At 27.3% G+C, this 27,606-nt stretch overlaps 3 protein-coding genes across 4 annotated transcripts; 1 reads left to right on the plus strand and 2 right to left on the minus strand.

The window, feature by feature from the left end:
- Positions 1-2,100: 2,100 nt before the first annotated feature.
- On the minus strand, positions 2,101-4,236 carry LOC113556616 (protein FAM98A). The gene is made up of 2 exons (XM_026961678.2): positions 3,953-4,236; positions 2,101-3,781 (listed from the first exon to the last, which is right to left on the minus strand). Exon 2 carries the CDS (start codon positions 3,769-3,771, stop codon positions 2,281-2,283), a length of 1,491 nt encoding a protein of 496 aa, XP_026817479.1. The 5' UTR covers positions 3,772-3,781; positions 3,953-4,236; the 3' UTR covers positions 2,101-2,280.
- Positions 4,237-4,524: 288 nt separating this feature from the next.
- On the plus strand, positions 4,525-7,870 carry LOC113556231. Its single transcript, XM_026961054.1, has one exon. The coding sequence runs from the start codon at positions 4,885-4,887 to the stop codon at positions 7,762-7,764; it is 2,880 nt and encodes a 959-aa protein (XP_026816855.1). The 5' UTR covers positions 4,525-4,884; the 3' UTR covers positions 7,765-7,870.
- A 1,414-nt stretch (positions 7,871-9,284) lies between these two features.
- On the minus strand, positions 9,285-27,588 carry LOC113559302 (protein fem-1 homolog A). Of its 2 annotated transcripts, XM_026964973.1 has the most exons (7): positions 27,081-27,588; positions 16,187-16,346; positions 12,073-12,273; positions 10,996-11,214; positions 10,492-10,820; positions 9,975-10,381; positions 9,285-9,888 (listed from the first exon to the last, which is right to left on the minus strand). In XM_026964973.1, exons 1-7 carry the CDS (start codon positions 27,150-27,152, stop codon positions 9,408-9,410), a joined length of 1,869 nt encoding a protein of 622 aa, XP_026820774.1. In that variant the 5' UTR covers positions 27,153-27,588; the 3' UTR covers positions 9,285-9,407. The 2 variants fall into 2 exon arrangements, with proteins under 2 accessions (XP_026820774.1, XP_026820775.1); XM_026964974.1 differs by lacking the exon at positions 16,187-16,346 and having other exon boundaries at positions 27,081-27,587.
- Between the last annotated feature and the right edge of the window lie 18 nt (positions 27,589-27,606).

Here is a 27,606-nt window from a genome sequence, read left to right on the forward strand (position 1 = left end):
TTTGAGACGAGTTGCCATGTTTTCATAATATTTTTGTTATTAAAATATATTTTTTTACATTATTTAAATGACAAATTATTATCTCCGATTTCTACCTGTTATTTAAAAAAAGTAAATACTAAGAAGTTAAAATAAACTTTCAAAACTGATGATAAAAAATTGTATTGTATTATTTGTGATAAAATTATATATTTTTTTGAAAATAAAAGGAATATTTTACCTTTATTTTTTTTCATTATTTAAATCTTAAACCTAATTATAATAATAAAATCATTTTTTTGTTTATAGAAGTATTTTTATCATATTATTATAATAATTTGTAATTTGGTCTAAATTATATATACACGGATAGTGAGTAAGACATCATCCTTGGGGATTACGATGAAATACAATTTGAAAAAAAATAATGAAATATTTCATAAATTTGTCACATGCCAATTATAGTACATTCTTTTAAAAGGGTAAAATCTCTTATATTTATTGTTTAGTACCAATTATTTATTATGTATCTAGGGACAGGATCCTTGCTCACCAACTCCCTGAATATCAAGACTTGTGAAGGACTCACACTTACACTCTTAACGGGTTTTGCCTATGCAACCTAAAGGTTAGTTTTTTTATCTTAAAATTTGATATATGTTTTTTAAATTATTAAAATAACATAGGTTTGTACAAAATAAAATATAAACAACAATTTTTAAATAATAGTGTTATAACTTTATGAGTATTCAATTAATAATAATTATTAATTTTTTTTTTTTTTTTCTATAAAAATTATATTATGTGAAAGATAAAATACAATAAACTTTTTTTTTAGAACAGGGGGATCAATCTTCTGTATAGTCAAAAATAATATAACTGTCAAATAAATTATTTAAAAAACATACCAAATATTAAGCACATATAAAAGTTTATTTAATTTTGGTAAAAATATAGTATTTCATCATACAATATTGGTATCCAATATTTATATTAGTTTTCTCCATTACGTATGTTTATATAAAAAATAATAGAATAATATGATAAATAGCAACTATCATAATAATTAATAATTTAAAATAACTTTGACCAATAAATCGTAATTCTTTAAGATACATATACAAATATAGTAATTAACGCTTCAGACTCAAATATAATCTTTACTTTAATAGACGTTATCCTAAAAGTTATTTCATATCCCATGGCTGCAGACATACAAAAATATTTAGTGAAATAAGAAGCATAAAGTTGGTGCTATTTAACAGCAGTTCGGTTTAGATGATATTTATGAATGTTGTCAAAGTAATGGTTTATATTTAAATTTTAAAAAATGTTTCATCGTTATCTTTTCTTTGAAAATAACGCTTATTAAGTTTGATTATTCTTTAGGGAATAATAATTTATTGAGAGTAACCGAGTACATGACCTAGGAGTAAGGTTAATATGACACTTTTTTAATGGTTATATGTATCTTATTAAAAAAGTTAGGTTTCCTGCTCATGTGCACATTTTAGTGATAAATCTGCATTAAAATCATTATATCAGTCAACTGTTGTCTGTCGTTTTTATTTTGATTATGCACTCCATGCACTCCTGATCTAGAAATGAATATAAATGTTGTATTATCTAAATATTTTAGTTTATTTTTAATTTTTTTACTTTAATTTTAATAAGCTCGTTACCATGTTTTTTTTAAATTTTTTATTCGTTTAAAAAATATATTTAAGTTAATGCTGTGGCTACCTTTTTAAATATCTGACATCATTATCAAAAATGACCAGTACCTACTTAAATAATAATTTTTTTTTATCTCTTTAAGATATTTAAAGTTGTAGTCCTAACAACACTTCATAAAAAATAAATATATCACAATGTCAAGATTTTTGAGCTTTCACTAATTTTATAGTCAAATGATCAATTAAACGCATAATAATAATAATAAATTAATCAGCCAAAAAAAAAGGTATAGCTACTTTAGATTTTGATAACAATGTAGTTATTTAAATATTCAAATTCTACAATATGCATAATGTATGAATTTCAATTATTTATTATATTATTAGCTCTATGTTCAAATAACAATGTGTGATTTTTTTTTTATATTACATTAAACATAATTGATATTCTAGAAATACACATTTATTTATTATATAATCATTATTTAAATAGAACTCATGTTTTGATTGTACAAATATACCAAATCATATACAAACTTTGAATTAATAGTTTAGTTTTGTTAAAAACAATAGGGTAAGTTTAAAATAATATAAATTACTTAGTAATAAATGTTAATCAATCAGTTCAATAATTTCTTTGTTGATTGTAATATGTTTGTCCATTATGACCTCTACCTCTTTTGGAGTAACCACGTTTATTTGTGTCGTTATACTGTCTATTATTGCCATCATACTGATCTTGACTATTTCCATAATGATTCTGAGGTTCTTGACTCCATTGTCTTTCATTTGATGTACTTTGATATCTATTATTATCATATCCCATATTTTGATGGGCTCCTTGACTATAATTATCGTACACCCTATTCTGTCCATCATGAAAATTCCCACTGTGGAAATCCCTGGACTGATTATTGTTCCAACCACCTTGCACTCGTCCTCGTCTATTAATTTGATGGAAATTTCTGTTTTCATTGCCAACACTGATTGACTGAAATCCATCAGTCATCTGGTAAACATTAGATCCACCTTGAAAACCACCAGTATTAGAGTTTTTATATGATGGATTGTCTCTAGTTTGTGGACCTCCACCTCGACCTCCTCTATTGTTGAACTGTACACCTCGATTTGATTGACTACCTCTACCACCTTGTGACTGTGTTCTTTGCTGCCAACTAGGCATCTCAGGAGGTGGTGCTTGTTGCTCATTTGGTCTTCCACCTCTATCAGGCACCTGACCAATCATAACTTTGTTAACAGATGAATTTGTATTTTGAACAGCTAATGTACTAGAAGTTTTTTCAACAATTGCCAAATCATCTCTAGCCGACAGAAAATCAGATACACAAAAATTAGGTAGTTTTTTTATTATATTTAATCTAGTTTGGTAAATTTCATCCAATTTTTGTTTTTTATTTTTTAGTCTGTCTGGCCATTTAAATGATTGTACTGTTACATCAAGTCTTGTTAGCAACATTGAACTTCGTATGTTAAACTCTTCATTAAGAAGTTCTATACTATTATTAATGTATTTCCATTGTTCACTACTATATGAATTACTAACTAATGACTTTCCAATCAATGCAGATGGAACAGTTTTTAGAAGATCTTGCAACTTTGTATTAATTTTGTTAAATAAAGAAGAAGTGCTAATATCTTGTGGTGGCTTAGGAAATTTTAAAGTCATTAGAATCTCTTTAACATATTTAGATGTACTGCTTTCAATTAATGTTACTTGCATATTACATTTAGTGGTGCTAGCATTTAATATTCGAGATGCTTTTAATTCACCAATTAAATAATCTAATAAAAGTAACTTGTTTTCATCTGAATTTAAACGATCTTCAAAGTTGCCTGCAATAAGAGTGTTATAAGAACAACCAGATTCTTTTAAGAAGCTACTAACTTCCAATAAAAATGAACTAGAATCTGCTTCAGAGCTTATAGAATTTACATGTTCTTCTAGTCCCAATAATATCTGAATTTCCTTGGTTATCCATTCAACTAATTGAGTATACTTAATGGATTTTGGTCCACCATTAATTACTTTTTTAAATTCTTTAGCTGAAATAGATTTTCCTAAATTTCTTAAATCTTCCAAAATGAATGTTTCCATTATTATTTACCTAAAAATAAGAAACATATTAATGCACAATCAATAGTTAGCAATATCTATTACATTTAATAGCAACTATAATTCCTACTTAAAATTACAGTTAATTATAATATAAGCTTTGAAAAACGTAAATAGATATAATATAATATAAAATATAATTAACAAAATTAATATAACTTACAACTTTTGAAACGGAACACGTTTGTATTTGAAATATTGAAAAGTAATCACTTGTCACCGGGATTTGTAAGTGAAATAATGTACATGAGACTAATTATTAATAGAAAGTTCTAAGTTAATAATTTATCAAAAGCCGGTAACCCGATATGCCAGGTGAGTGGTGACTACTGAACTCGATAGTCGATTATAGAATATAAATATAATAATATATATACTAAATAATATGTTTATAAATATATAACATTATTTTATAGTTTAAGGTATTTATTTATTTTAATATATTACTATACTTACCATTAAATTATCAAAAATCAGACGGTATAAAAAGTGTTAACATTGATGTCGTGGAATAGAAATATACGTAATCAATATCAAGATGGAGTCAGTCTTAGATCATAATTATATTATAGAATATAATAATAAACTATATTTATAAAAAATAAAATGTTTATTGTTTATATATATATATACATATTATTATTATATATACTATGTTGTTTAATGTGTCCAAATCGTATAAATACTTAATATCTACCTCATCATAGTCTCATTCCATGACATTGTTTTTATTTATGATATTTACTTGATTGTAGAATTCGAATAGAATTGATTGTTGATTAATATTATGGTCATGATAGTATATATCGTGATAACAGTTAATAGTCATTGTCAGTTATATGATAATTTTAAATTTATTATTTTTTATTGTCTGTCGAAGTGTATTTTTTTAAATAAGTTAATGCATATTAGTGAGTATTAACTACTGAGTAAAATAATAGAATATTTCTAGTTTTGATTAGGTATATATTTTATAAAATAATATTTAAATGTAAATATTCTGTTTTGTGTAATTGCATAAGTATAATGCTGTAGTGTACATATTATATTGAATAGCTCAGTACATGCATAGTGTTACATTTTTAAAATCAAAACATGACCATGAAAAAATCTATTGTCAAATTGTTTGAGAAGTCTGGCGAAGTTGGTCCACAACCAAATTTGCTGAAAATGCTTAAAGACAAATTTATCGAAATGAATTTTAAGGAATTTGTTAAATTGTTTATAGACTCAATTATGTCTATTATAATTTCACAAACAACCATCCATTGTGTAACTGTCAACAACATGATTAAGTTTGCTGCTAATGGTGTATCTGTGTTATGTGAACACACTACCAAGGACGGTCGTAATGGCTTGTATTTGATATCTGATATTTTCCAATTGTGTCGTAAGTATGGAAATGCCAATGATAAAGTTATCAGATGGAGATTTTGTTTATTTCTTAACCACTTGTTGAATCACATGACTGAAGGAACAGTATTGTCTGTAGAATTGTGTGACGTTGCAACATTGTTGTTGTTGGACCGCTTGCAAGACAAAAAACCAGAAGTTCGAGCACAAGCTGCACATGCTCTTCACTTATTGCAAACTTCAGATAATCCCAAATGTAAAATTGTTAAACAATTCATGTTCCATATGACTTGTGATTCTAGCGCTGAAGTTAGGACAGCTATTGTCAAAGAAATTGCAATGTTTAGCAATGTTGTTGAAGAAATGTTGAATAACACATTATTTGATGTTAGTGATAATGTCAGAAAAGAAGCTTACAATCGTTTCTTGGAATATCCATTTTTAAGGTTATCATCGAAGCAAAGACAAACAATATTAGAAAATGGATTTGAAGATAAAAATGAATCTATTAAATCATTAGTGAAAAAACGATTTTTGGATAGCTGGCTAGATGAGTGTAATAATGATTTTATATTGTTTTTAAGTAATTTAGGAGTAGAAAATGAAGTTGTATGTGAAAAAGCTTTAAATATAATATTTGAGACCTATTATGATAGTCAAGTTTTGGATTTAATAAACAAATATTTAAATTCGGATACACGAATGATTGCTTTTGATAAATTAACCATAGAAAAAATTTTTCTCTGGAAATGTGTAGCCAAATACTTAACTACTGAGAAGAAAATTGAATTAGCTCGCAACCAAGGACATATTGATGATTATTACATTGATGTTTTACTACCAGATTTGGTAAAATTTTCTGATTATATACGTGAATATTATTTTAATTCTACAAATAGTAAAGAATTTATACTGACACAATTGTTAGATATGAGTAGTGCATTTGCTATAGACGATGTTGGGGCAGAAAGTCTAAATAAACTTTGCTTAGATTTAATATTAGATGAACAGATATCTGTAAAACCAATAAAATCTGTGGCAGTATTGTTCGATTTGACTTTTAAAAACAGTCAAGATCTTTTAAATTATGTTAAAGAAATCTTAAATAAAATTCAAACACGAATAATTGATGTATACCCTTTAATTGATCAAGTAGGCAAAAAAGAATTATTTAAATGTGAATTGGAATCAAAAACTGATAAGATTAATGAAATTATAAAAAATGAAACCTCAAATACAGATGAATTAGAGATGTTAGTATATAATATGAAGAAAATAAAAAAACAGTATAAAGAAATAAATGTATCGCCAGAAGAACAGATATTAGTAGATATAGCTGTGAAAAATTTACTTAAAGTTTTTGAACTGATTTTTCAAGTACAACAATTACCAAAAGTTGGTACTGAACTTTCTTTATTAACAGATATTACTCAGAACATTGTTGTTGGATACTTGGATTGTTCTATGGTAAATGTACGAATGGAAGCTATTCGTTCTCTTTCACCATATTTATTGGTAAATAATGTTCATGCAGCCAAAGAACACATGACTACTTTATGCGCTGAAATAGCAAAACCTATGACTGATAGGGACTTGTTATTCAAAATAATGTTTGAATTGTTCATGCGTTATGATCTCAAAACGTTTGATATGAATGATGACTTGGATACAGATGAAGAATATGAAAATGAATTTAGCGTTGACAATATTTTACCATTATTAGTTAACTGTATTGATTATGATCTAGATGATAGTAGCTTTAAGTCAGTACTTATAAAAGGTTTTTGTGACTTATTGATATTTAAAAAAGTCAAGTCTATCAGTTTACTATCTAAACTTTTGATATTATGGTTTAAACGTTTAACACGTAAAGCATTCAATACATACAATCATTTGGTGAAATTTTTTACATCTTATGTGTTTTACATTGATTCAAGTAGTATTGCATTGGCCATGTGCTATGTTCCAGTGTTAAAAGAGATTGACGAATACAATTTAGCTGAAAAGTTGGATATTAAAATGGATGAAGTAAATTCAACTTTAATTAATCTAACACGAGGACTCATGTACAAGAATGAAAAAAAAGCTATTAACGCTCATGGTGAACTGGCATGTTATATACTTGATTATTTATTAGACGAAAACCAACCCTATACAGCTATGTTAGTAGATACTCTGTATAAGTTAGAAATTGATTTTGACAACAATAATGAATTGGTAAACACAATTGGTCCAAAATTGACACGTGTGATTAAATATTTAAAAACTTTGGATGACAAAAGCAGTTCAAAGTATTTGAAAAAGATTAAGAACAAATTTGATCCAGTCCTACAAAAAAAACAATCTTGTACAAGAAAAAACAATAAAAAGGAAGTCAATGCTACTGAAACGGATAAAGAGCAAAGTCAAGTACCATCGACCATCAACTCAGAATTGGACTTGACAGAAGCTCATGATGATTTGTTTGCTCAAGAAAATATAGATATAGCCCAAAGTAGCGATGACGATGAAAGCATAAATGGGTTCACGACTACAAAATTGGATGCGATAAAACGTATGTCAGAAGTTTTCAAAAGAAGTTTCAACGCAAATGCATGCGAATTAACTTCAGATAGCGATTAAAATAATTTAATTTTAAATATTAATTGTAAAACTTGATCAAAATGTATTTTGTACTATTTGTAAAATAAATATAAAACTGTAAATTTACTTTTTGTATTAGTTAGAACACAAGACTTCTAAATATTAATCATAATTTTGTTGGATTATATAATAATATCTATCTTGTAATTTGATTTTTAAATATTTTATTAACAAGATGATTTTTTTATGTACAACAAATATATAATCAGATAATTATTCTCCATGGGACATAATTAATGTCTTGGTTTTTCATTAATTTTATGATATAAGTTCTATGTTGAAGTAATGTGTTTAAATAAATAAAGTTCTTTTGTATATTATTCTTGGATATTAACTATTTTTAATGAACGCTTGAATGTTTTTAAGCTTTAGAATTTTATATATATACATTAGGGCGGTGGTTTCTAAATCGTGCATCATTTGACCATTCACACAAAAATAAAAAATAATTAATAATTTAGTAACCTAATGTTTTTGTTAACTTCAAATAAAATTGTATAAAAACTATTTCTCTATTAATTATTAATAATTTTTATGATATTAATAGAAATCATTTTATATAATATACTATTTTATTAATACAATTATACATGCATTTCTTGCCCAACTATTTTTAGCGTTATACCTCTATACATACATTCAAGTTTTAAGATCTCAGAACAAATCACATAAATGTTTATAGATAATATGTGCGTACAAATTTCTAGGATCAGATTTGTCAAAATCATATTTTTACCAATCTGAATGAGATTTGAATTGATTATCAATGAGAACTAGCTTTCAATTTTATTCATGTTCCTAAAAGGACTCGCAGCAGAGCACGACGGAATTTTAGTTCCAGCGTAAAAAAAATCTTTAGGAAAAGTAAAACTTATTAAATTTTAGGCTATGAAAATAGAATATTTTTTATAACCAATTTTTTCTACCTAAGAATGTGGCAATAAGTATTAATTACAATTTGTTTCAAAAAAATTATAATTAACAGTAGTTAATTCACCAGATTACTCTTCAAGTTAAGTATTTTTTTAAATACAAATATTCATAGTTAATAGATCATTTATAGCATGTCACTTGTCCTAAGAGTAGGAGTTTTAATCTGTATTTATGAAACACAACACAAGGATAATTTTTTTTTAAATATATTTATTATAAAATAGAATTATTAAACTTCATCTATGTAAACAAAGTTTATAGATACTATAATGTACATAAATAAAAATAGCTTTAAAACATCTATTCTCTCTATATAAAATAAAGAAGAAAATATAATATCTTGTACAGAAAATGTTATATTGTTATTTTGGTATTTAACAGCATAGTGACAACTGGCAGGGTGGGTAAATGCTTGTTTACTTTATATTTATAATATTATATAATAACAGTAAATTGTAACACAGAGAACCAATAAGAAGGGTACATACAACTGCACACATGAAAACCACACAGTTTCCAGTTGATGAGTTTTTTCTTATTAATGATTATATAGTAGTAGTCTGTACTATAAGTTTATAAACGATTTATTAGATAAAATAATTATTATTTTTTTCTTTTTACGTGCATACAATAAATTACAGAAACATCAAACCATCATTATACATGTATGTCTTCTAATGTCTATTTAACTAGTGTTTTTCTACAAATTCGTACAACGTGACTGGTATATTTCCCTCGAATGGTATACGGTTTTTGCGTATGGCGCGCGCAGCATGACAAGCCAAAGATGTGTGGCACAGCGGATTATGCGGAGTGGCTTTGCGCATGTCACAGAACGTGCGACCGGCCATGTTGACAGCATCGTAATGAGCTCCACCACCCAAAAGCAGTTTGATTGTTGTCATATCTTTGGGAGACACTAAATGAAGTGGTGTATTGCCCTCATCATCGCGGGCGTTGGGATCGGCGCCAATTTTGAGCAATGCTCTCAGCAACATAGACGCATCTTCAGAACTGATAGATTGGGGATGCCGTGATGTTGCCAGAGCAGTTTTACGCGCACTTGCCAAATGAAGAGCAGTCTGACCGAGATGTCCGACAACTTTGCACTTGTTCAAACGATACAGTAGGCGATGAGTCAGGTGAGAATGTTCATCATTCCTGATCAATCTAAATATCAACCATATGAAAGAATTTAAATACATTATATTGTATACAAGCAAACTTGCTTTACTATAGATAAAGCATAAACATACTTGAGTGCCATATTAAAGAGATCCAATGAAATGAGCAATAATCTAGGAGATAAATCTAATGACGATGGCAGCACTTTAGGTTCACATAATTCGTTAACAGCTTTGATCAGGACTTGAATGATGTCCTCGAAAGTCAATAGAGCTGGCACTTGTCTGTACCCGTTGTTTTCATTGGTAGCGCATGCATCAGACATGAAAGAGAAGAGTTCAGCAAAGGAGAAGAATGAAGAGACAGTCATCTGGTGGCAAGACTCAAGAGAACCTCTTTGGATATCTAAGGCATGGTTCCACAGAGATATGCACCGAGTAAATTTGCCGGCATCAGCGTACACAGCGCCTCGATAGCGCACATAGTAACTGGTATCCGGATGAGTAGGACCAAGAATCCGTTCTCTCACTAACAAAGCCTGCAAAAATAAGAAAATAAAAAAATGTTTAAATTTAAATAAAGAGAAAATTTTTTAAAGCCCCAGATCAATGAAGGCGGTGCCCGGTGGGTTAAATAGAAACGACAAACCTGCATCCTCATCTCGTCAGGTTCAGACAACAGTTCATTAAGTTCCTCGTGGTTTTTCACTTCTTGCGCCCATTCATACGCTTCAATCGGCAGTGCGTTGTCAGGTTTCGGTATGTCTTGTTCGTCGTCCACATTGAACCTCAGATCCATGGCCTGTTTCCACAGATCGAAACCACCAATCAAGTCTCTTCTTTTGTCAATGTATGTGGCGCCAAGCAGTTCTAAGGCTTCGATCTTCTCTTTGCGCGATACCAAGTTGTTACTTTTAACTAGGTAGTCAACGATGTCAGCGTGACCGGTGACGCACGCGGCCAACAGAGGTGTCATCCCTATACATTTTTACAGAAAACACAATATAAATTATTACCTACTGTCGGACGACGCGGCTGATTTTTTTTTTGGCACTCTTATCGTCTACTAAATTGCGTAGTACTATTTTTACTGTTATAATAATATATCACAACTTTTGGTAATAACATAATAATATAATCGAGCAGCACTAACCGTAAGAGTCCACTTCCATTTTGGCTCCGTTGAGAATGAGCATTTTGAATATGTCTAAACTACCTGACTCAGCGCAATCGTGCAACGCAGTGTTACCTTTTACGCTCTTTTTGTTGATATCAGCTTTTAGAGCCAACAGGAAGTTGGCGATTTTGTAGTGACCTTTATAGCAAGCAATCATCAAGCACGTGTGACCGTGACGGTTGGATACTTCGATATCTGTGGTTATGGAAAAATAAGATCTCTGTTAAAAGTGGTGAAAATACCATCGTTAAGAGAAAATTTAACTATCTATAATTTGCATGAAATACATAAATTGAACAATATACATAATAAAACTCATAGTGTTCAAGACGTTACTATTAGTTATTATTTAGCTACTATAATAATTAAAAAGAAATAATTTGTCCAGGTAATAAAATACGCTTTTTTCTCGACACACAAGCGATTATCTATTATTGAATGGGTGCCACCGAAGAAATAATAATTAGACGACGAAGAATAACAACAGTTTGTTATTCCCGTAGTTAATAAATTTCACCTTCACGATGACGATTAAACAGGAGTATGGCGAGCGTCGCACGTACGCGAGAAATTCCATAGTAACTTTTTTTTGTACATAATATTCGACCACTCGAAATTATAGGTATATAAATATATAATACGCATTATAACTGGTAAAATTTTCAGATTTGTTTTTATTTTTTACTAATTCGATAAGCGTACAGTTTAGACTATAACATTTAAAGTTTTAAACAAAAATGTATTTGAATAAAAATCGAAGTGGGAATAATTTTCATTAATGACTACCACGATTTCTGGCTAGAGTACAATTGCACCACATTTCGACTCTCGTTTCCCAGAGATATGATGCGCAGTTACTTATACATACATCTAGTCACTATTGAGTACTCACTAGTGTATAACCTAAAGGCATTCGTGCCACCCTAAAAATAGGTAATTTTCCACCCACTAGCAGAATATTAAAATAACACTTAGAAGGTATTGAGAATAAAACATTTTTGAGGGAGGTCAAAATTATTAATAATAATGTATAGAAATGAACAGCAAACACACCTGCACCATGTTCGACTAAATATTTGACGATTTCGTAGTGTCCATCGAAACACGCAGCACGTAACGGCGTCGAATTCGTTTTGGTTGTTGAATTCACTACGGCGTCTTCTCGTATCAACAGTTTTACTATGTTCAGGTGTCCAGCAGCGGCCGCACACCATAGCGGTGGCGCTCCCTCTATTGTTTCACCGTCAAACATAACTGTGAATAAAAATTAGGGTTTTACAAAAAATTAAAAATAAAGTATAAATTATATTTAAGGCGCATCATAATATGGAAATATGCAGTATATGAAGAAAAACATCTAACGCAAATCTAGGGTGACTGTACGTTAATTATTATTATAGCGTCTTGCGAAATAAAATTATTATGTCTTTTCTTCACATTCTCCCTAAAACATTAAAACAATTTTGAACGTGATCAATTTTTAAATTATTAATACTTCATAAGCAACATAACAACTTAGGTAAAAGTTAATTGGGTGGACTTAAGGAATGTTTTGTAGCTTTCTAAGATCTGTAATGAAATTATATTTGAAGATTTATATTTATATTTTTAATTTATTATTGTTATCTATTATTCAAAGTAAAGATTATCAATCTCTAACTCTACATTCGACATTTAGTTCAAAAACATTAATTGTTACAAATAGAAAAAATATGTAGAACTACATTGATAACTTTAAAAAGCACTGGATCCCTAAATTTTACACAAGGCTACGGATTTAATGATAGTCAGCATTAGATAGACACTTGGCATCTAACGCTAAATAATAATAATAAAAAAAAAAAATACAAAATAATTATATAATCACCGCTTAATTAAAAAATATGATAAAATGTTTGGGAAGTGCTTGAAGAATTAAACCATCTATTTGAGAAATGACATTTCAATATAAGGTAATTCAAAGAAAACAATAAAAAATCTGTTTTTACGCTACCAGTTATATTGTAATAGCTCAGTGAATAAGCCGAGAGGTCTAATGGAAAGAGATTAGCGATAAACCATACACTTAATTTAAAAATAAAATAAAATACGTTTTAGCCTGGAGGAGGTGCAAGTAGAATTTCTGGACTTGCATATAGTTTTTACAATACACGATTCTCCGTGGTGTAAATGCGCGGCTGAATTACTATAGGTTCATACTTGATTTGTTTTTTTTCTCAAATACGCGGAGTAAGCTCTAATTACGTCTATAAAATAATATTATCTTATTTCATCCCATTATTTTAAAATTAAATATATTTTTTTTAAATGTTAACATAATGAATGATGTTAGATTCGAACCATACCTATAGATAACAAATTCATTATCTCAACATTTTCAATATTTTGTAACTTACGTTATTTCTCAAATCGGTAGTTTTCAGAGAATAGATATAATTCAAATATTGTAGTGGTTGTTCAATGTTTTCGTAACTTAGGATTATTTTATATTTATAAAAAAAAAATATTCATAATATTATTGGACACAAAACACTGTGTCACAGAAACTGTGGATCCGAGTGCCTCAGTAGTATAGTTATAATAGATACTAATATTTTATTATTATTTATTATGGTTGTAAATTGTAATGAATAATAATGACAAAACCAGTCCGAAACTCCGAATTCTATACAGACAACAGACATACAGTGGTTAACAACTACAGCATCTGGCGAACACTAACACTAACATATTATATAAATACCATACGAAAAACGTTGCACGTCGAAACATGAACAGACCTGCACAGACATGTCGTAGTCTGAACTCTGTAGACCCGCGCGCAAAAATATACGACAATACGACATAGCACTTGCACATACCATAGAATAGAATGATACCTATTACCTACCACATATTTAAACGATTTTTGCTAAAGATTATTCGTTTTTGATAATTTTCGTATGCGTTTTTTTAAGTGGTATTATTTTTTCAGTCTCTTTTGTGTTTATTTCAGTTTAAATGATACATAACTGACATAATATTATATTGTATTTATTTTGTTTTTTTTATTTATAACTAATAATTATATTATTTATTTAATATGGGAAAAAATTGTTACAATAATATTTATGTGTTATTATAGTAATTAAATGTATAATTGTGCACTATTTTTTCGTAAACCTACTGGCCACGAGCCTCTACTGATTAACAATAATAGTAATTTAATATAATTTGTACAACTAGTCTACCATAAAGCAAAAAAAAAAACCTATTTTTTCAAGTCAATAAAATAAATTAAACAAATATAAAAATGACCAAAAATACTGTAGAATTAATTGATTTTTTAATCCAATAAAGTATTGAATTATAAATAAAAATATAAAAATATTTTAACGGTTAATCACTGCGTAAGGAACAGATAACCTTGCTATGACAGATAAATAATAATAATATAAAATCTAATTATGACCTTTTTTGATAGTGAAAAATAAGTAGAAATGTTTTATACAATTATAAATTATGACTAGAGGAACCTGAGGAACACATTCATAGTACAATGTTCCGAAATACTGGCATTAAAATATGTTAGTAAAACTACCAACATATATTTTCATTGATTATTACTTTTTAGTTTTATATTTTAAAATACTTTTTATCACTTGCAATTTTCAAAGTGATCAATACACAGAATACATTTATCTTATTTTCAGAAGTTAAAATAATAATAACTTTATAATTGTCAATTTTTAAACAGTAAAAACAATATCTAAATAGCTTTAAATAATAATAACAATAATTATTCAAAATAATTATAGCGGCAAGTTAAGCAACCTACGTTTGTGTAATTATAACTTATAAAAAACTGTAGAAATTATTTAAATAGTTTTAAATTAAAAATTTATAATAGTACATCATTTAATATTGAATAATAAAATATATGAAAATCAAAAAATGGTTATTTTATTGAATAATAATTAATAAGCCCAACTTTTTTATATTTAAGATATAAGCATTTGATATATAGATAATTTGAGTTTAATAAACCAACTTTGTGCATTAGAATAAATTGACTTATCAGGATAAAAATTAAAAGGATAAAAATCGGTGTTTCCCAACCTATGGGTTGCAAAATATTTACTGCAACCCGTGGTGTTCATAAATTAATTAGACAATTATCTTGAAAATAAATAATAATACATATATTATAAAAAAAACTTAGGAAATTTTTTTTTTTTACTCAACAAGTAATAAATTTGTGACCATTACAAAAAGGTTGGGAAACACTACTTTAGATAAAGATTGGCCAAATAGTTAATCAAAAAAATTTTCAAATTTAGTATGTTGTGATGAGTCAGAGACATAAAGCCAATAATTTAAGAAATATTGAGTATTTAATATGTTAAATTGATCATACTGTAAAATATTAACAGTATACATAACAAAATAGGTTTGATAACTTTATAAGTATAGTTTTATTAGTTTATTCTTTAAACATAGAAAAACATAGACCATAGTGTTATCAAAACGTATTTAATAATTTGCTTTTGCAACATCAGATTAATGTTCATTTATTTATTTATTATTGTTATCAATTTGCAGCTTTTAGACAAGAAAAATTTAAATAAAATTATAAACGAAGCTTTAAAGTTAAGAAACATAATGATTAATAAACCTGTATAATAATTAATAGAATGTTAACATATTTAACAAAGACGTAATAATCATTTAAATGGTATAAATAAATCGGACAACATAAGCACTAAGACTAATTCAAAAGTTTAAGCTCTATCAATCTACATGATTATTTAAAATAACATTATTTTATCATTGGATGGATTCAAATTACAATCAGCAAAAAATATAATTGTAAGTAAATAAATATAAATTACTAAAAATAAAAACAACAATTGTATAGATATATACAAATTTTTTAAATTACATATTATGTTTTTAAAACTCGGGTTTTATAAATATTAAAAAATATAGACTACATCTGAATTTCAACAGATAAGATAATAAGCTAAATGCTAATACTTAAGATGAAATAGAATAAAATAAATTATAATTTGACAGATTTAACTTTTATAATATATTTTTAAATTAGTTTAGAAAGGATAAAATTGGAATCAAAAGATATACCTAATATTGTAAAAGATTATGCATTAGACAATGATTCATTTAATACCTGATCCTGTTTGTTCAATATCGACTTTGTGTCTTTTGATTAAGTACAAGGCTATATCGTAGTGGCCGTGTCTACAGGCCATCAGCAATGGCGTAGCGCCAGTTGTTGTGGTTTTCAACAGTTTGGCATTTTCCATCGCTGATTTGCCTTCCAACAGCAACTGCAAACAAACATATTAAGGTCATTTATGGTGAAACTGAAATATACTCCATGAACAATTAATAGCAATATTAGATAATCAAGACTTTAAACCCTAAAATTGGTAAACATTTGTCACTACCAGGAAGTAGAGTTCAGTCACGTTTTTAAGTTCCATAAGTGTCTATAGTCTATAGCTTATATCTTTATAAGGAAGGGTCAAGGAAACGAGCTACCAGCAACTAGACTTCATCGATAAATAAATACTTCCATACATGGTACAACATTGTGATCATTTAATACAGTTCAAGGCTGATCCAAATAAATTACTATGATAAATTCGATAAAAAAAAATCTTATTTATTTGAAAAGAAAAAATACTTTTATGAGGATAATTTATCATGTTTGATGATCCTGACGAGACAAAGGAAGAGAGGCAAGAAAGAAAGGAGACAAAGCAACATATTTATTTTTTCAAAGAAAAATATAGTGGGATATTGATAACATAGGAACATATGCACTCAATACAGACATTGAACTCAGTTATCCTACTTATATTTACTATAGAAAAATAATTTTAATTCTCATATATTTTATGAAACACTCACATAATATACTTATTTAATTATATAACATAGGTATGTTACTTGTTGTACATCATTATTTTAATACAAACTAGAAATCACAAATATAAACTTTTTATTTTTTATGAATAATGATATATGTAATTAGTCTATAGGTGCCTACTAAAACAATAATTAGATATAATTAAAATATTGATTTTAATTCAATTTGTTAATAATTATTATCTACTATGTGTAACTAGGTTTTAAAAGTATTATTCTATTTATATTTTCATAGCAAAATCATAATTTTTATTTGAAAGTCTTAGATTTTATTTAAATTTAAAAAATGTAATATTTTAAATCAACTTATATATTTTGTTGATTAGATTTATAAATATGAGGGAATATATATAATGTATCTTTATGTAACACGTTTAACAAGAATATTATTTTACCTTGAAATAACTAATATTAAAAATTTACTATTAAAATATTAAAAATATCTAGAAGAAACAAGATAAATTATTTAATTATAGTAAACTAACTATAAGTGAGAACTATTAACATTATTTTAACTAGGCAATTTTTAATATAATTAAATTTAGCAAATTTATAGTTATAGACAAATTCTAAAATGGTTTGATTACCATTACATTTTGTATACCTATTGGAATGAATAGTACCATAGATATAACTAGTCTTTAAGTTCGGGGACCGGGATAGATTCCTAAAAATGTTCTATAGCAAATTTTTATGATTAGATTATTATTTATTGTTTCTATTAATGTTTACAACTAACTTGAATGATTATTCGTTTATATGAAACATTATATTTTTTTATATTGTAGGCAAAAATAAAGTTAATGCTATTGTTTACAAGTACATTTACTTAAAAATCTGGGGGAGGGGCTGAAGCCCACCAAAGCAACCCTCCCTCTAGTAATGCCTTTGAATATTACATACAACTACCAGATATTAAATATTGGGTGATCAATTGATAAGCTAACTTGATTAAATTTTGATCAAAATTTGAATCAAAACTATTGCACTTAATAGATACCAAAATCTAATAAAAAAATATTATACATACAAGTAATAAAATTAAAATATAATTATAATAGACAAGTAACATTAAATAAATAATAATAATAAAAAAAAAAACAATAATATTAATTTTGTTAGTTTTCATTGTTTTATTGCAATATAAAAATATACTAGATCACACATGATTAAACTCTATAAACTGTTGTCCGTATGAAAAATATTGACCTTGGTATTGAACTATTCGCAAACACATATGTTGACTGTGAAGCGTGTTATATACCTACAAAGTTGTGAATCATTTTGTCTAATGTCATTCTACCTTTCACTTCCTAGGCACTGTCATAGAAAGCTTTAATATTATTATTCTGCGAATAGTATTTTATAGAAATAAAATTACCTATTATAATTAATCATTGTAAATAACTTTAATTGTAATGATAATAATACTGAGGATTTAATGGATTTAACTAAAAATAATTAAAATATTATTATAATCCATATCTTGTAATCCATAATGACCTTTCTTATCAAATTAATCTATTTTAAGATATAAAATATACTGTGCTAGCTATAATATGAATATAATATATAATAGTTATGTGAGCGCCATAGTCACAAATAGCACAATTTATTTTTGGGAACAAATTCAGTCACAATTTGATAAAAATAAAAAATGTAGAATACAAACAAATTATTATTTACATAAATTACTCATCACACAATTTACTTTCAATATTTTTGAGAATTTAATCAGATTTACATAATTGTATTTATCTTATAATCTTAATGTAAAATCTCTATATAATACAATATTTTTTTTTTCAATGAGACTGTAAAATGGAAGTTTCACTGTATTAATATTTATTTATATAAATACATATGGATATAAAGCAATGCAATCCATACAATTATATAGATTGATTAAAGAGAATAACAGGTGTAACTGAGATTACTTCATATACCTAACATAATACATTAATTATTAATGAAATAAATAATTTCTTTTGTATATTGATGTTGTAAGAAAAGATAATTACATTTATTACGTTAAAATATATTTTATAATTTTAGTTTTATATATTGAAGGATTATTAATTTTTTTTTGTTTCCTGGTTTGAAATGGTAAGTCAATCATTGAAAGATATTTTATAAATTGATAAATGATAAAGTTATATTGTAAATAAAAAATAATTTAAAATGCTTTGTAAAAAAAGATTATAACCTATGCAACTTTAATATAATGATAATAAAATAATAATTTACAAGTATTTATAAAATATACCCAATTGTCATTTTATATATTTGAAAATACAAGTTTTAGTCAATAAGTAACTGAATTCATAGATACTATAGATAAGTATATTTTAGTATGTAAAATTGTTTAACTAGAATGCTATTTTTACATACAGGAACACTATAATTTTTTCTATTATTCTAGTTTATAACATTATTATTCTTCGATAAAATTTTGATAATCACAATTATTGTAGTTTTTATTAGATTAAAAACTTACAAATTAACTTTTATGAAGTACTAATTATCTAGTTGAAACAAATATAGATTATGATTTATAATTATATTTAACATACAAAAGACTTACTGATAAGTTTGATGTAGCCTCTTAAAAGATATTTTATATTAGTATGATTATTATTATTTTTCTAACTTTGTTGATTATATGCATTCAATTATGCAAAAGCTACAATTTTTTTGTAGATTTAAAATCTTACACTTAGAGTTATTATTAGCATTGAGGATTGATGAGTAGGTATTTCATGTTGAAAATTTAAGAGTAAGTATTTCATGATGAAAATTTAAGATTAACTATAATAATATTCAGAAATATGAAATTTTTAATTGCAATGTAGAAAAATATGTTGTATCTTTTATCTTAAGTTAAAAATTCTACTTTTCAAATTTGTATTACACACTAAGTTATTTAAAAGTAATTATTCCAATTATTTTAATTATTTGGTATAATTAATAAATATTTTAATTTGTATATAAAATAGTAAATAGTAATAAATAGAATAGGGACTTAAATTTCAGTGACTTTTTTCTTAGTAACTTTTATAACTATGGAGAGATCTATGAAACCCCATATGGAGAGGGGACAGGGAAGACCTGGAATACAGAAGCTCGTGACATCAGAATGAATTTATATTTTCTTAAATTTATTTATAATATACTAAATTAGTTTTTACAATATATATATATTTATTTTTATATTTTAATCTTTGAGTAAATATATATAATTTATCATGTTGTCAATTTGGAGTTTTGTACAAAGGTAAAGAGCCCACAAAAATATTTAGTATAAGGCCAATAATTGACAAGGGGAGCCTGACTGAGATATTATTTACTTTTACTATATTATTATTATAATGTTAATTTAATGTAAGCTTATAAATTTATAATCATGTAGATAATGCTTAAATATAAAAATAATATTAAGCTGTTCATAAGTAAATCGAAAAACAAATATATACTAAAGATTTTATACATTTATACAGTATAATATAAAACTAAGTATTGATTTAGATGATCGCTGATATCGAAATAAGCTGGTTAACAGTCAACATATTATAATCGGAAGTAGAAATAAGTATTTATAGTAAGACAGAAATTAGCATAACAAAATAAAAATAAAAAAGGAATTCGAATCAAGACACAACAATATCTTGTCTTATTATTTCTTACGGTTTGGTAAAATAGTACAAAATCATATTGCAGACGTTAACACTATTTAAAAAATGTCGCGTTCTAAACAGCAATACATTTGTTTAATTAACGTTGTCGTAATAAAAATCAATCGTGTATAAAGTAGCAGGTATCACGCAATACTATATATTATTGTAATGTATTTCAAATTAAAAACAAATTTAATTCGTTTAACTACGCACAATTTTTTATTTTCACACAACGAACAGTCCTCATCCTATTCATGTCCACCTTCATCCGTCATTTACGTTTAATTTTATATCAACGATAGTTTAAATAATATATTTCAATCATGATTCAACAAGTAAAAACGAAACAAGGAAGCAAAACATAATATTACACAGGTATTGTCGTGTAATAACCTTGCCAACGACCAAGCGCAATAATTAACAGTTGTATGTGTATATAGCAGTGTTTATGCCAAGAAGCCCGGAACACGTGCGAATTCAATACACGTGTGTAGTAGATCCCACTGTAGTAAGTAGTAACACACCTAATACGTATGCTAGGGAAATACATTTTTTTTCTTTAAACTGAATAACTCCAAGTATTACCAAAAACGGTCAAGTTGTTATCTCTATAGCTTTTCGTTTTATTTATAATATGTGTATTTGGTTTAAGTAGGTACCCATAAATAATATTAAAGTAATATACATATATTATTGTAACATTACTTATGTCTTAGTTAACCAGAACAAATAAAGGACGCACGTAAAAATATTTAAAATTCTCGAAATCATTAAAAACTCATTACATATTAGTAAAAGCTACAAAGTAATTAAAATATTAATTGTAGATAGTACCCATTTAATATTGGAACATCGGTACATCCATATTATACAGATGTTGAATATTGTCATATTCAACTAAAATGTAATCATTACATTGTAATGTATACAATTTGTAATTAAAATAAACCAGTTGAACTGTTTTATACATAGTAATTTTTTATCTAATGCTATATACATTGTTTTGGTTAATTTATTGAATAAAGACATGTAGGTCATAGACTCATAATGTTAAACTATAATTTATAATACTTTTGTGTTAATTTGTTAAAGAAATGAACCAATACATAACATAAACGTATTATTATTATAAACGTATTATTATTATAAACATATTATTATTATATTTTTAAAATATTAATAATAATAGGTAAATAACTACTATAAGTTGAACCCATTTCAATTCATAACGAACGGGAAAAACTAAAAATGTGTTCAATTTAAAACTGAATTTTTGGGTTTATTATGTTAGTTGACTAAAAACACTAAGTAAAAACAATAATGAAAGTAAAATGGAAATATAGAGGATCATGTCAATTTGGCAGAAAACGACGAAGAAATCATGTTTTAGGTATATTTTATACATAAGAAACGTGCAATAAAAAAGTTGTCTTATTGTCTTAAACTTGGTTTATACATACATAGCTTGCCAAATTACAATTAATATATGGTATATTACACCTATTATAAGTCATCAAGTCATGTAATTGCTAAATCGATATTAGTGAATTAAATAGAAAATATTCGGATATGTTTTTAGTGTACATAAAAAATCTTTGGTTTTAGAATACACACCAATTCAGTGGGAAAGGGCGATTTAAGTAGAAAATGGAACAGCTATCACGGAAACCGTTATAAAGAATTCGTAACGAAACGATCAACCTTAGGTCGGTGCTTGGTTGTAGTAGTGATTGTGGAAAGCAAAGTAATGTATAATGATAATACGTAAATAACACTTAACTAGTGGGAATACAATTTTGGGGTCATTATTTTTTTACTAGGTAGACATACAACAAACCGTAATTTTTAATTTAATAGTTAATTATATAATACAAAATTACATAATAGATAATACTACTTATTGCTAAACAAATAGTATCTAATATTTGAATCTACAAGTTTTCAAAACAAATAAATTCATCATTTTATTAGGTGTGATTGGATTATTTCTTGATGACATATTCAACTTGTACCGTATATGGAACATTATTATTATACTATTATTTTAAAAAAAAGTCGAGCATTAAGAAGAAATAAAGGTCAAGGGGCTGAGGAACCCAATTACACAAACCTTGTAAATACGACTTTGGCGACAACAATATTGAATATAATATTATTATTCGTTGAGATAGAATGCGTCAGACGATGGTCGACAAGTGGGTAGGCTATTGCTATATATACATTATATTCACACGTATGACGCGTATAATATTTGGGAGATTACGACGGCCAACGATTATTATTATTTACATATTAATATATTATTCCGTATCATTTACACCGACGGAGATCTCGTTGAAAAAAGAGCGGTCGTCAACCAATTGCGTCGTTGACGACGGTCGACGGCATCCGGCACGATATGAATATGAAAATAACTCGAGAGCACACAAAGAAACCCGTTTTTAGAGCTGGACACGACGACGAAGGCGCCGCCGTTGCCTATTGGCAACCGCAACAAAACTCGTGGCGGAAAGAAGTAAGAACTGGACGACGGACAACAAATGAACAAACCACTCATTGTTGCCGTGTTAACAATATCAGAAATCAGAATTATAATAATAATTTTGTACTCGACAGTAATAACCATCCTAGCACTCCAAGCACAAAACATGCACACAGTTAATGATAAGAATTAAGAACAATAAATTATATCAGATAACTACAAATTATATTATTTTCATAATCTTATCCAACTCAGTGGCTACATATTTCGGTAACAATGGTTAATGCTGTTAATGGAATATATCTTATTATTTCATATTAGTATCCTTATATTTTTTTGTCTTTTAATCAGATATATTCCATGGCCAAGGTGTATCCTAGTTTTATTTTAAATTAAAAAAAAATGTATATATCTTTTATGTAATATTAATACTATAATCACCACATACAAAAAGTAAAACAAAGGATAGATAATATTTACAAATATCAGACGAATGGGCATAATATATAATAATAATTAGATAATATTATAGCTGCCACTGACGTAGGTATTAATCCAACTTATATTGGCGGATCAGAATAAAATATTAAAGCCGTAGCCGTTACAGGATATTGAACCTAAATAATATGTTCAATGATTATTAGTTTATTCAAGTATGCAGATAAGAGAAGTAGCGACGCGTGGAACTGTGGAAGTCGATAACTGGCAGCAGCTGTTAAACGTAATTAAACAACGTTGATAAGTGACTATTAACGTAAATACGAAATTGTACTGGTTCGATACGCTTTTAATTTTTTTATTTTATATACAATATATATATTGTTATGAAAAATATCAAATTGGCTCCGGACACGGTGATAAAAATAATAGGAGATAGAACTTCTGCTGTGCGCTAAGTGTAGTGTTACGAATCGTTAAAAATTATACCTATAGAAACCAACGGAGAAAACGGGCAAGTCTTAGAAAAATCACTTCAATTTAATGGGTCATCGTCATTGGGTTATCGGCCGATGTTTAAGTATTATTATAAAATATCGTTATAGTAAAATATGGAACAACGCAATGTTGTATTGTTGTAATACGCAAACAAGAGCCAAACAGCGAGGAGTCAGGAGAACGCCAACGATAGAGGTTTTGTTTACGATGTAATTGCGTAAATGCATTTGCCGTTTCGAGAGACTATAGTTACACACTGGCGTTTCCATTATTTTTTTTAAAAATAATATTATGATTGTTATTGTTTTGAAAACTGAGCTACGATAGCCGTAGACCATAGTTTTTTTGTTTTGTTTTGAATTATGATAAAAATACGATATAAATCGACGGCTGCCGTCTCAGTCACGTGGCGACCATGAGTAAAACGTCCGATTTATATTTTGGCGGTGCACAATAATATATACCATCAATGCGTCCGTTCGCGTATTTTTTCCTCTATGTTGATGCGCAATATTTTTATTAATATTATTTGGACGCGTGTGCGTACGTAACTACAATAATATTATTAACAATTTTTCATCTTATTTATAAAACGATGATGATAAATTGATTATCACCGTCACACCGTTTACCACTCAAAATAAGTATATATATATATATATATTTCTTAATGCGAACGAGAAAAACAAAAAAAACACAGAATCACTCTTTTTGTTTTTTTTTACTGCGCAATTATGTTATTTGATTATATTATTACAAAGTTAACATTATAATTTATAATTATCGTTTCAAGCGATCCGACTGTTTTTGATTATTTAATTAATAACTGAGGGGTTTGCATATTTTACTAATACTATAATAAAACCTAACCTACATAATATTGTATGATACACTGCTATAAGAGCGTGTTTGAATACCCATATTATAAAACTTCAATTTGTTTTATTTCTTTTTACATAAGGTAGTTTTTGAGGGTTAATATTATGTTATTAATTTATTATCTTTGATATCGTTATTTAATATACACACCGCATACAAAGGTATGTAGGTTTTTTTGCTAGCAAAAAAAATATAAGACAATGTTCGACAAATTGTTTTTGTTTCGACTCCAATCAATAATATAATATAACATAATATTTTTTTTTATATATGTATTTATTATATTGTATACATACAATAAGAAACCTACCTAAATTAATTATGAAATTATTTGAACTTTTATTTTATCAAATTTCTAATTGCTCTACTAAAAGAGCCCTAAGCAAAGCTCTAAGACAGTATTAATAATAAATAACAAAATAACATTGGTGGAAAATTAAAATATTATTTAAACATAATTATTATATTAAACTGTCAATGGGCTAGTTTTTATAGTATACTAGTATATTTAAATTTTATAACTATAATCTAGAAAACCAAATTCTGGTTGAAATATTAGTTTATCCCATTTGAATACCTAATAACTAGATTTTTGAAAAAATAACATGTGTTTTCACTATATTATAACAGTAGGTATTATCATGATTCATAACATTATTTAGATTCCTAAATTTAAGCATAAATACATAATTAATATTAGTGATGTATTAATATTGATAATACCATTCACATGCGACTTTTAATATATTTAGTATACCTACTGTATACGTATACAGACTTGCATTATATAGGTAATACAAATATATATGAAAGTATCAAGTTAAACAAAAGGTAGCTACTTAAATAAATCTGGAAATAAACATAAAAGTATTTCATTTTTATTAGCATACTTATAAATTAATTGTATGTAAACAGTCTCATGTAAAAAGAAACATTAAGAACATAATATTACCTACAATATAATTATACTTGAACAGATGTTAAAGTTAACTTCAAATATCAATATTAACAAAAGGATTATGATAGAAAAATATGTTAAGTAAATATAATTAGGCACATATAACAAGGTAAAATATCTAGTGTGAATCTACCTACCTCATTTTTATATTATGTTATAAAACAATGTATGAATAATTAGGTACAGACAATAACACTTAGTTTTAAGTAATAAATTATACAATGCTATTTAATCAATCAATTTGAATATTTAAAAATAAGATAACTAATATACAAGAGGGCATATGTTTTGTCTTTAACAGAATTATAAAATATAATTTTTTTCTATGATGAAAATAACTATTATTTAAAACTTAATAGAAAAATACCTTGATAAATGAGCATATTATATGGGTAATGGGCTACCTACTTATTTAATTAAAAAATTTAATAATTATAAAACCAACGTTAAAATTGCTGTTTTGTTAGGTATTTTTAAAAAGTTTTTAAAATATTTTATTTTAAACTGATGATGGGTATATACTTAAAATCAGTGAAATAAATTTATTTAACATTTTTTATAACTGTTAAGTAAGGAATGTAGTTTGTAGATAACCTATAACAAATAAAGTGGTCTTATGTAATTAAAGAATGACATTTAAATGTCATAGCTAAAGATGAATTTAAATATCTAAGTCAATCTGCTTATTCAGTTAAAAAAAAACTTTCTAATCTGGTAGATATCTATATTTAAATAAAACAAATTAATAACTATAAACATATTAGTCAACAAAATGAGAGAACATTTTACATTAGGTTACTATTCTGACATCTAAGAATTACAATTATAAAATATACACTTCTATGACTAGATATTTTTACTAAAATTTGTATCAAGGGTAATATGATTTGGGAAAAGAAAAGCTATTCAAGTAAGAAGTGCAAAGATAGAATTCATAACTAAAAATACAAAATTGAGGGGGTGGAGTGTACGGTATCCTTTGACAATCGGTTGGCAAGTGCAGAGGCCCAGGCGACAAAGTGTTCCAAAATGATTCCATCAGTGTGCGAACAGTGACAGCATCAATAGAACCGACAGTAGTTAGTCTTTGTCCACAGTGCCCATAATATGTATCTACTATAGCTAATACGGGTCTCATAACACCGAAAATTATCACCCCCCTCCCACGTAATATAAGTAACTATGAGTTGGCTCCACTCACCTGCAATCGTTTTAACCGTCCGTCCCTAGCGGAGTAGAACACCGAGGCCGCGATCGTTTCAATGTCGTTCATGTTACATCCGCTGTCGTCGGACCTAACACGATGGCATGTTGTCAACAGCCGCGAGGCGCGCGTTCGGAGAGCCGTGTTTGCAAGTGTTGGCGTACCACGAAATATGACACAACAGGGGGCCACGCACTGACCCTGACAACGGCGATCGACAGGGATGGTGGGATTCTATGACGAGAAACCCGATGAGATGTGTACCTTACAGTCGCTAAGTCACGGCAAACACGCAATAGACTTACTCGCAGTGAAACACAGGGCGCGCGCGCACTCACGGACAGAGTCTACCGATTACAAATTTAGGTGATTTGCGGAAATACTCTCGGCGGTGCGCGGTGATATCGTGTGGATAACGCGACGTTGGCGACGAAGAATGCCGCTCAACAGAATCGAAAACCAAACTGACGTATGGCAGTGCGACGACCGACGACTAACACTGACGGCGGTCGAGTCGACGAAC

Source organism: Rhopalosiphum maidis, chromosome 4, assembly GCF_003676215.2.
Source record: "Rhopalosiphum maidis isolate BTI-1 chromosome 4, ASM367621v3, whole genome shotgun sequence".
Classification (NCBI taxonomy): Eukaryota; Metazoa; Arthropoda; class Insecta; order Hemiptera; family Aphididae; genus Rhopalosiphum; species Rhopalosiphum maidis.

What these genes read in the sequence shown, in the direction of transcription:
- LOC113556616 (XM_026961678.2), bottom strand. Translation starts at nt 3,771, where the DNA reads ATGGAAACATTCATTTTGGAAGATTTAAGAAATTTAGGAAAATCTATT.
- LOC113556231 (XM_026961054.1), top strand. Translation starts at nt 4,885, where the DNA reads ATGACCATGAAAAAATCTATTGTCAAATTGTTTGAGAAGTCTGGCGAA.
- LOC113559302 (XM_026964973.1), bottom strand. Translation starts at nt 27,152, where the DNA reads ATGAACGACATTGAAACGATCGCGGCCTCGGTGTTCTACTCCGCTAGG. An exon ending in TTTAGTCGAACATGGTGCAG is followed by an intron (nt 11,215 to 12,072) that starts GTGTGTTTGCTG and finishes CCATAACCACAG; the next exon opens with ATATCGAAGTATCCAACCGT. An exon ending in CTGACGAGATGAGGATGCAG is followed by an intron (nt 10,382 to 10,491) that starts GTTTGTCGTTTC and finishes TTATTTTTGCAG; the next exon opens with GCTTTGTTAGTGAGAGAACG.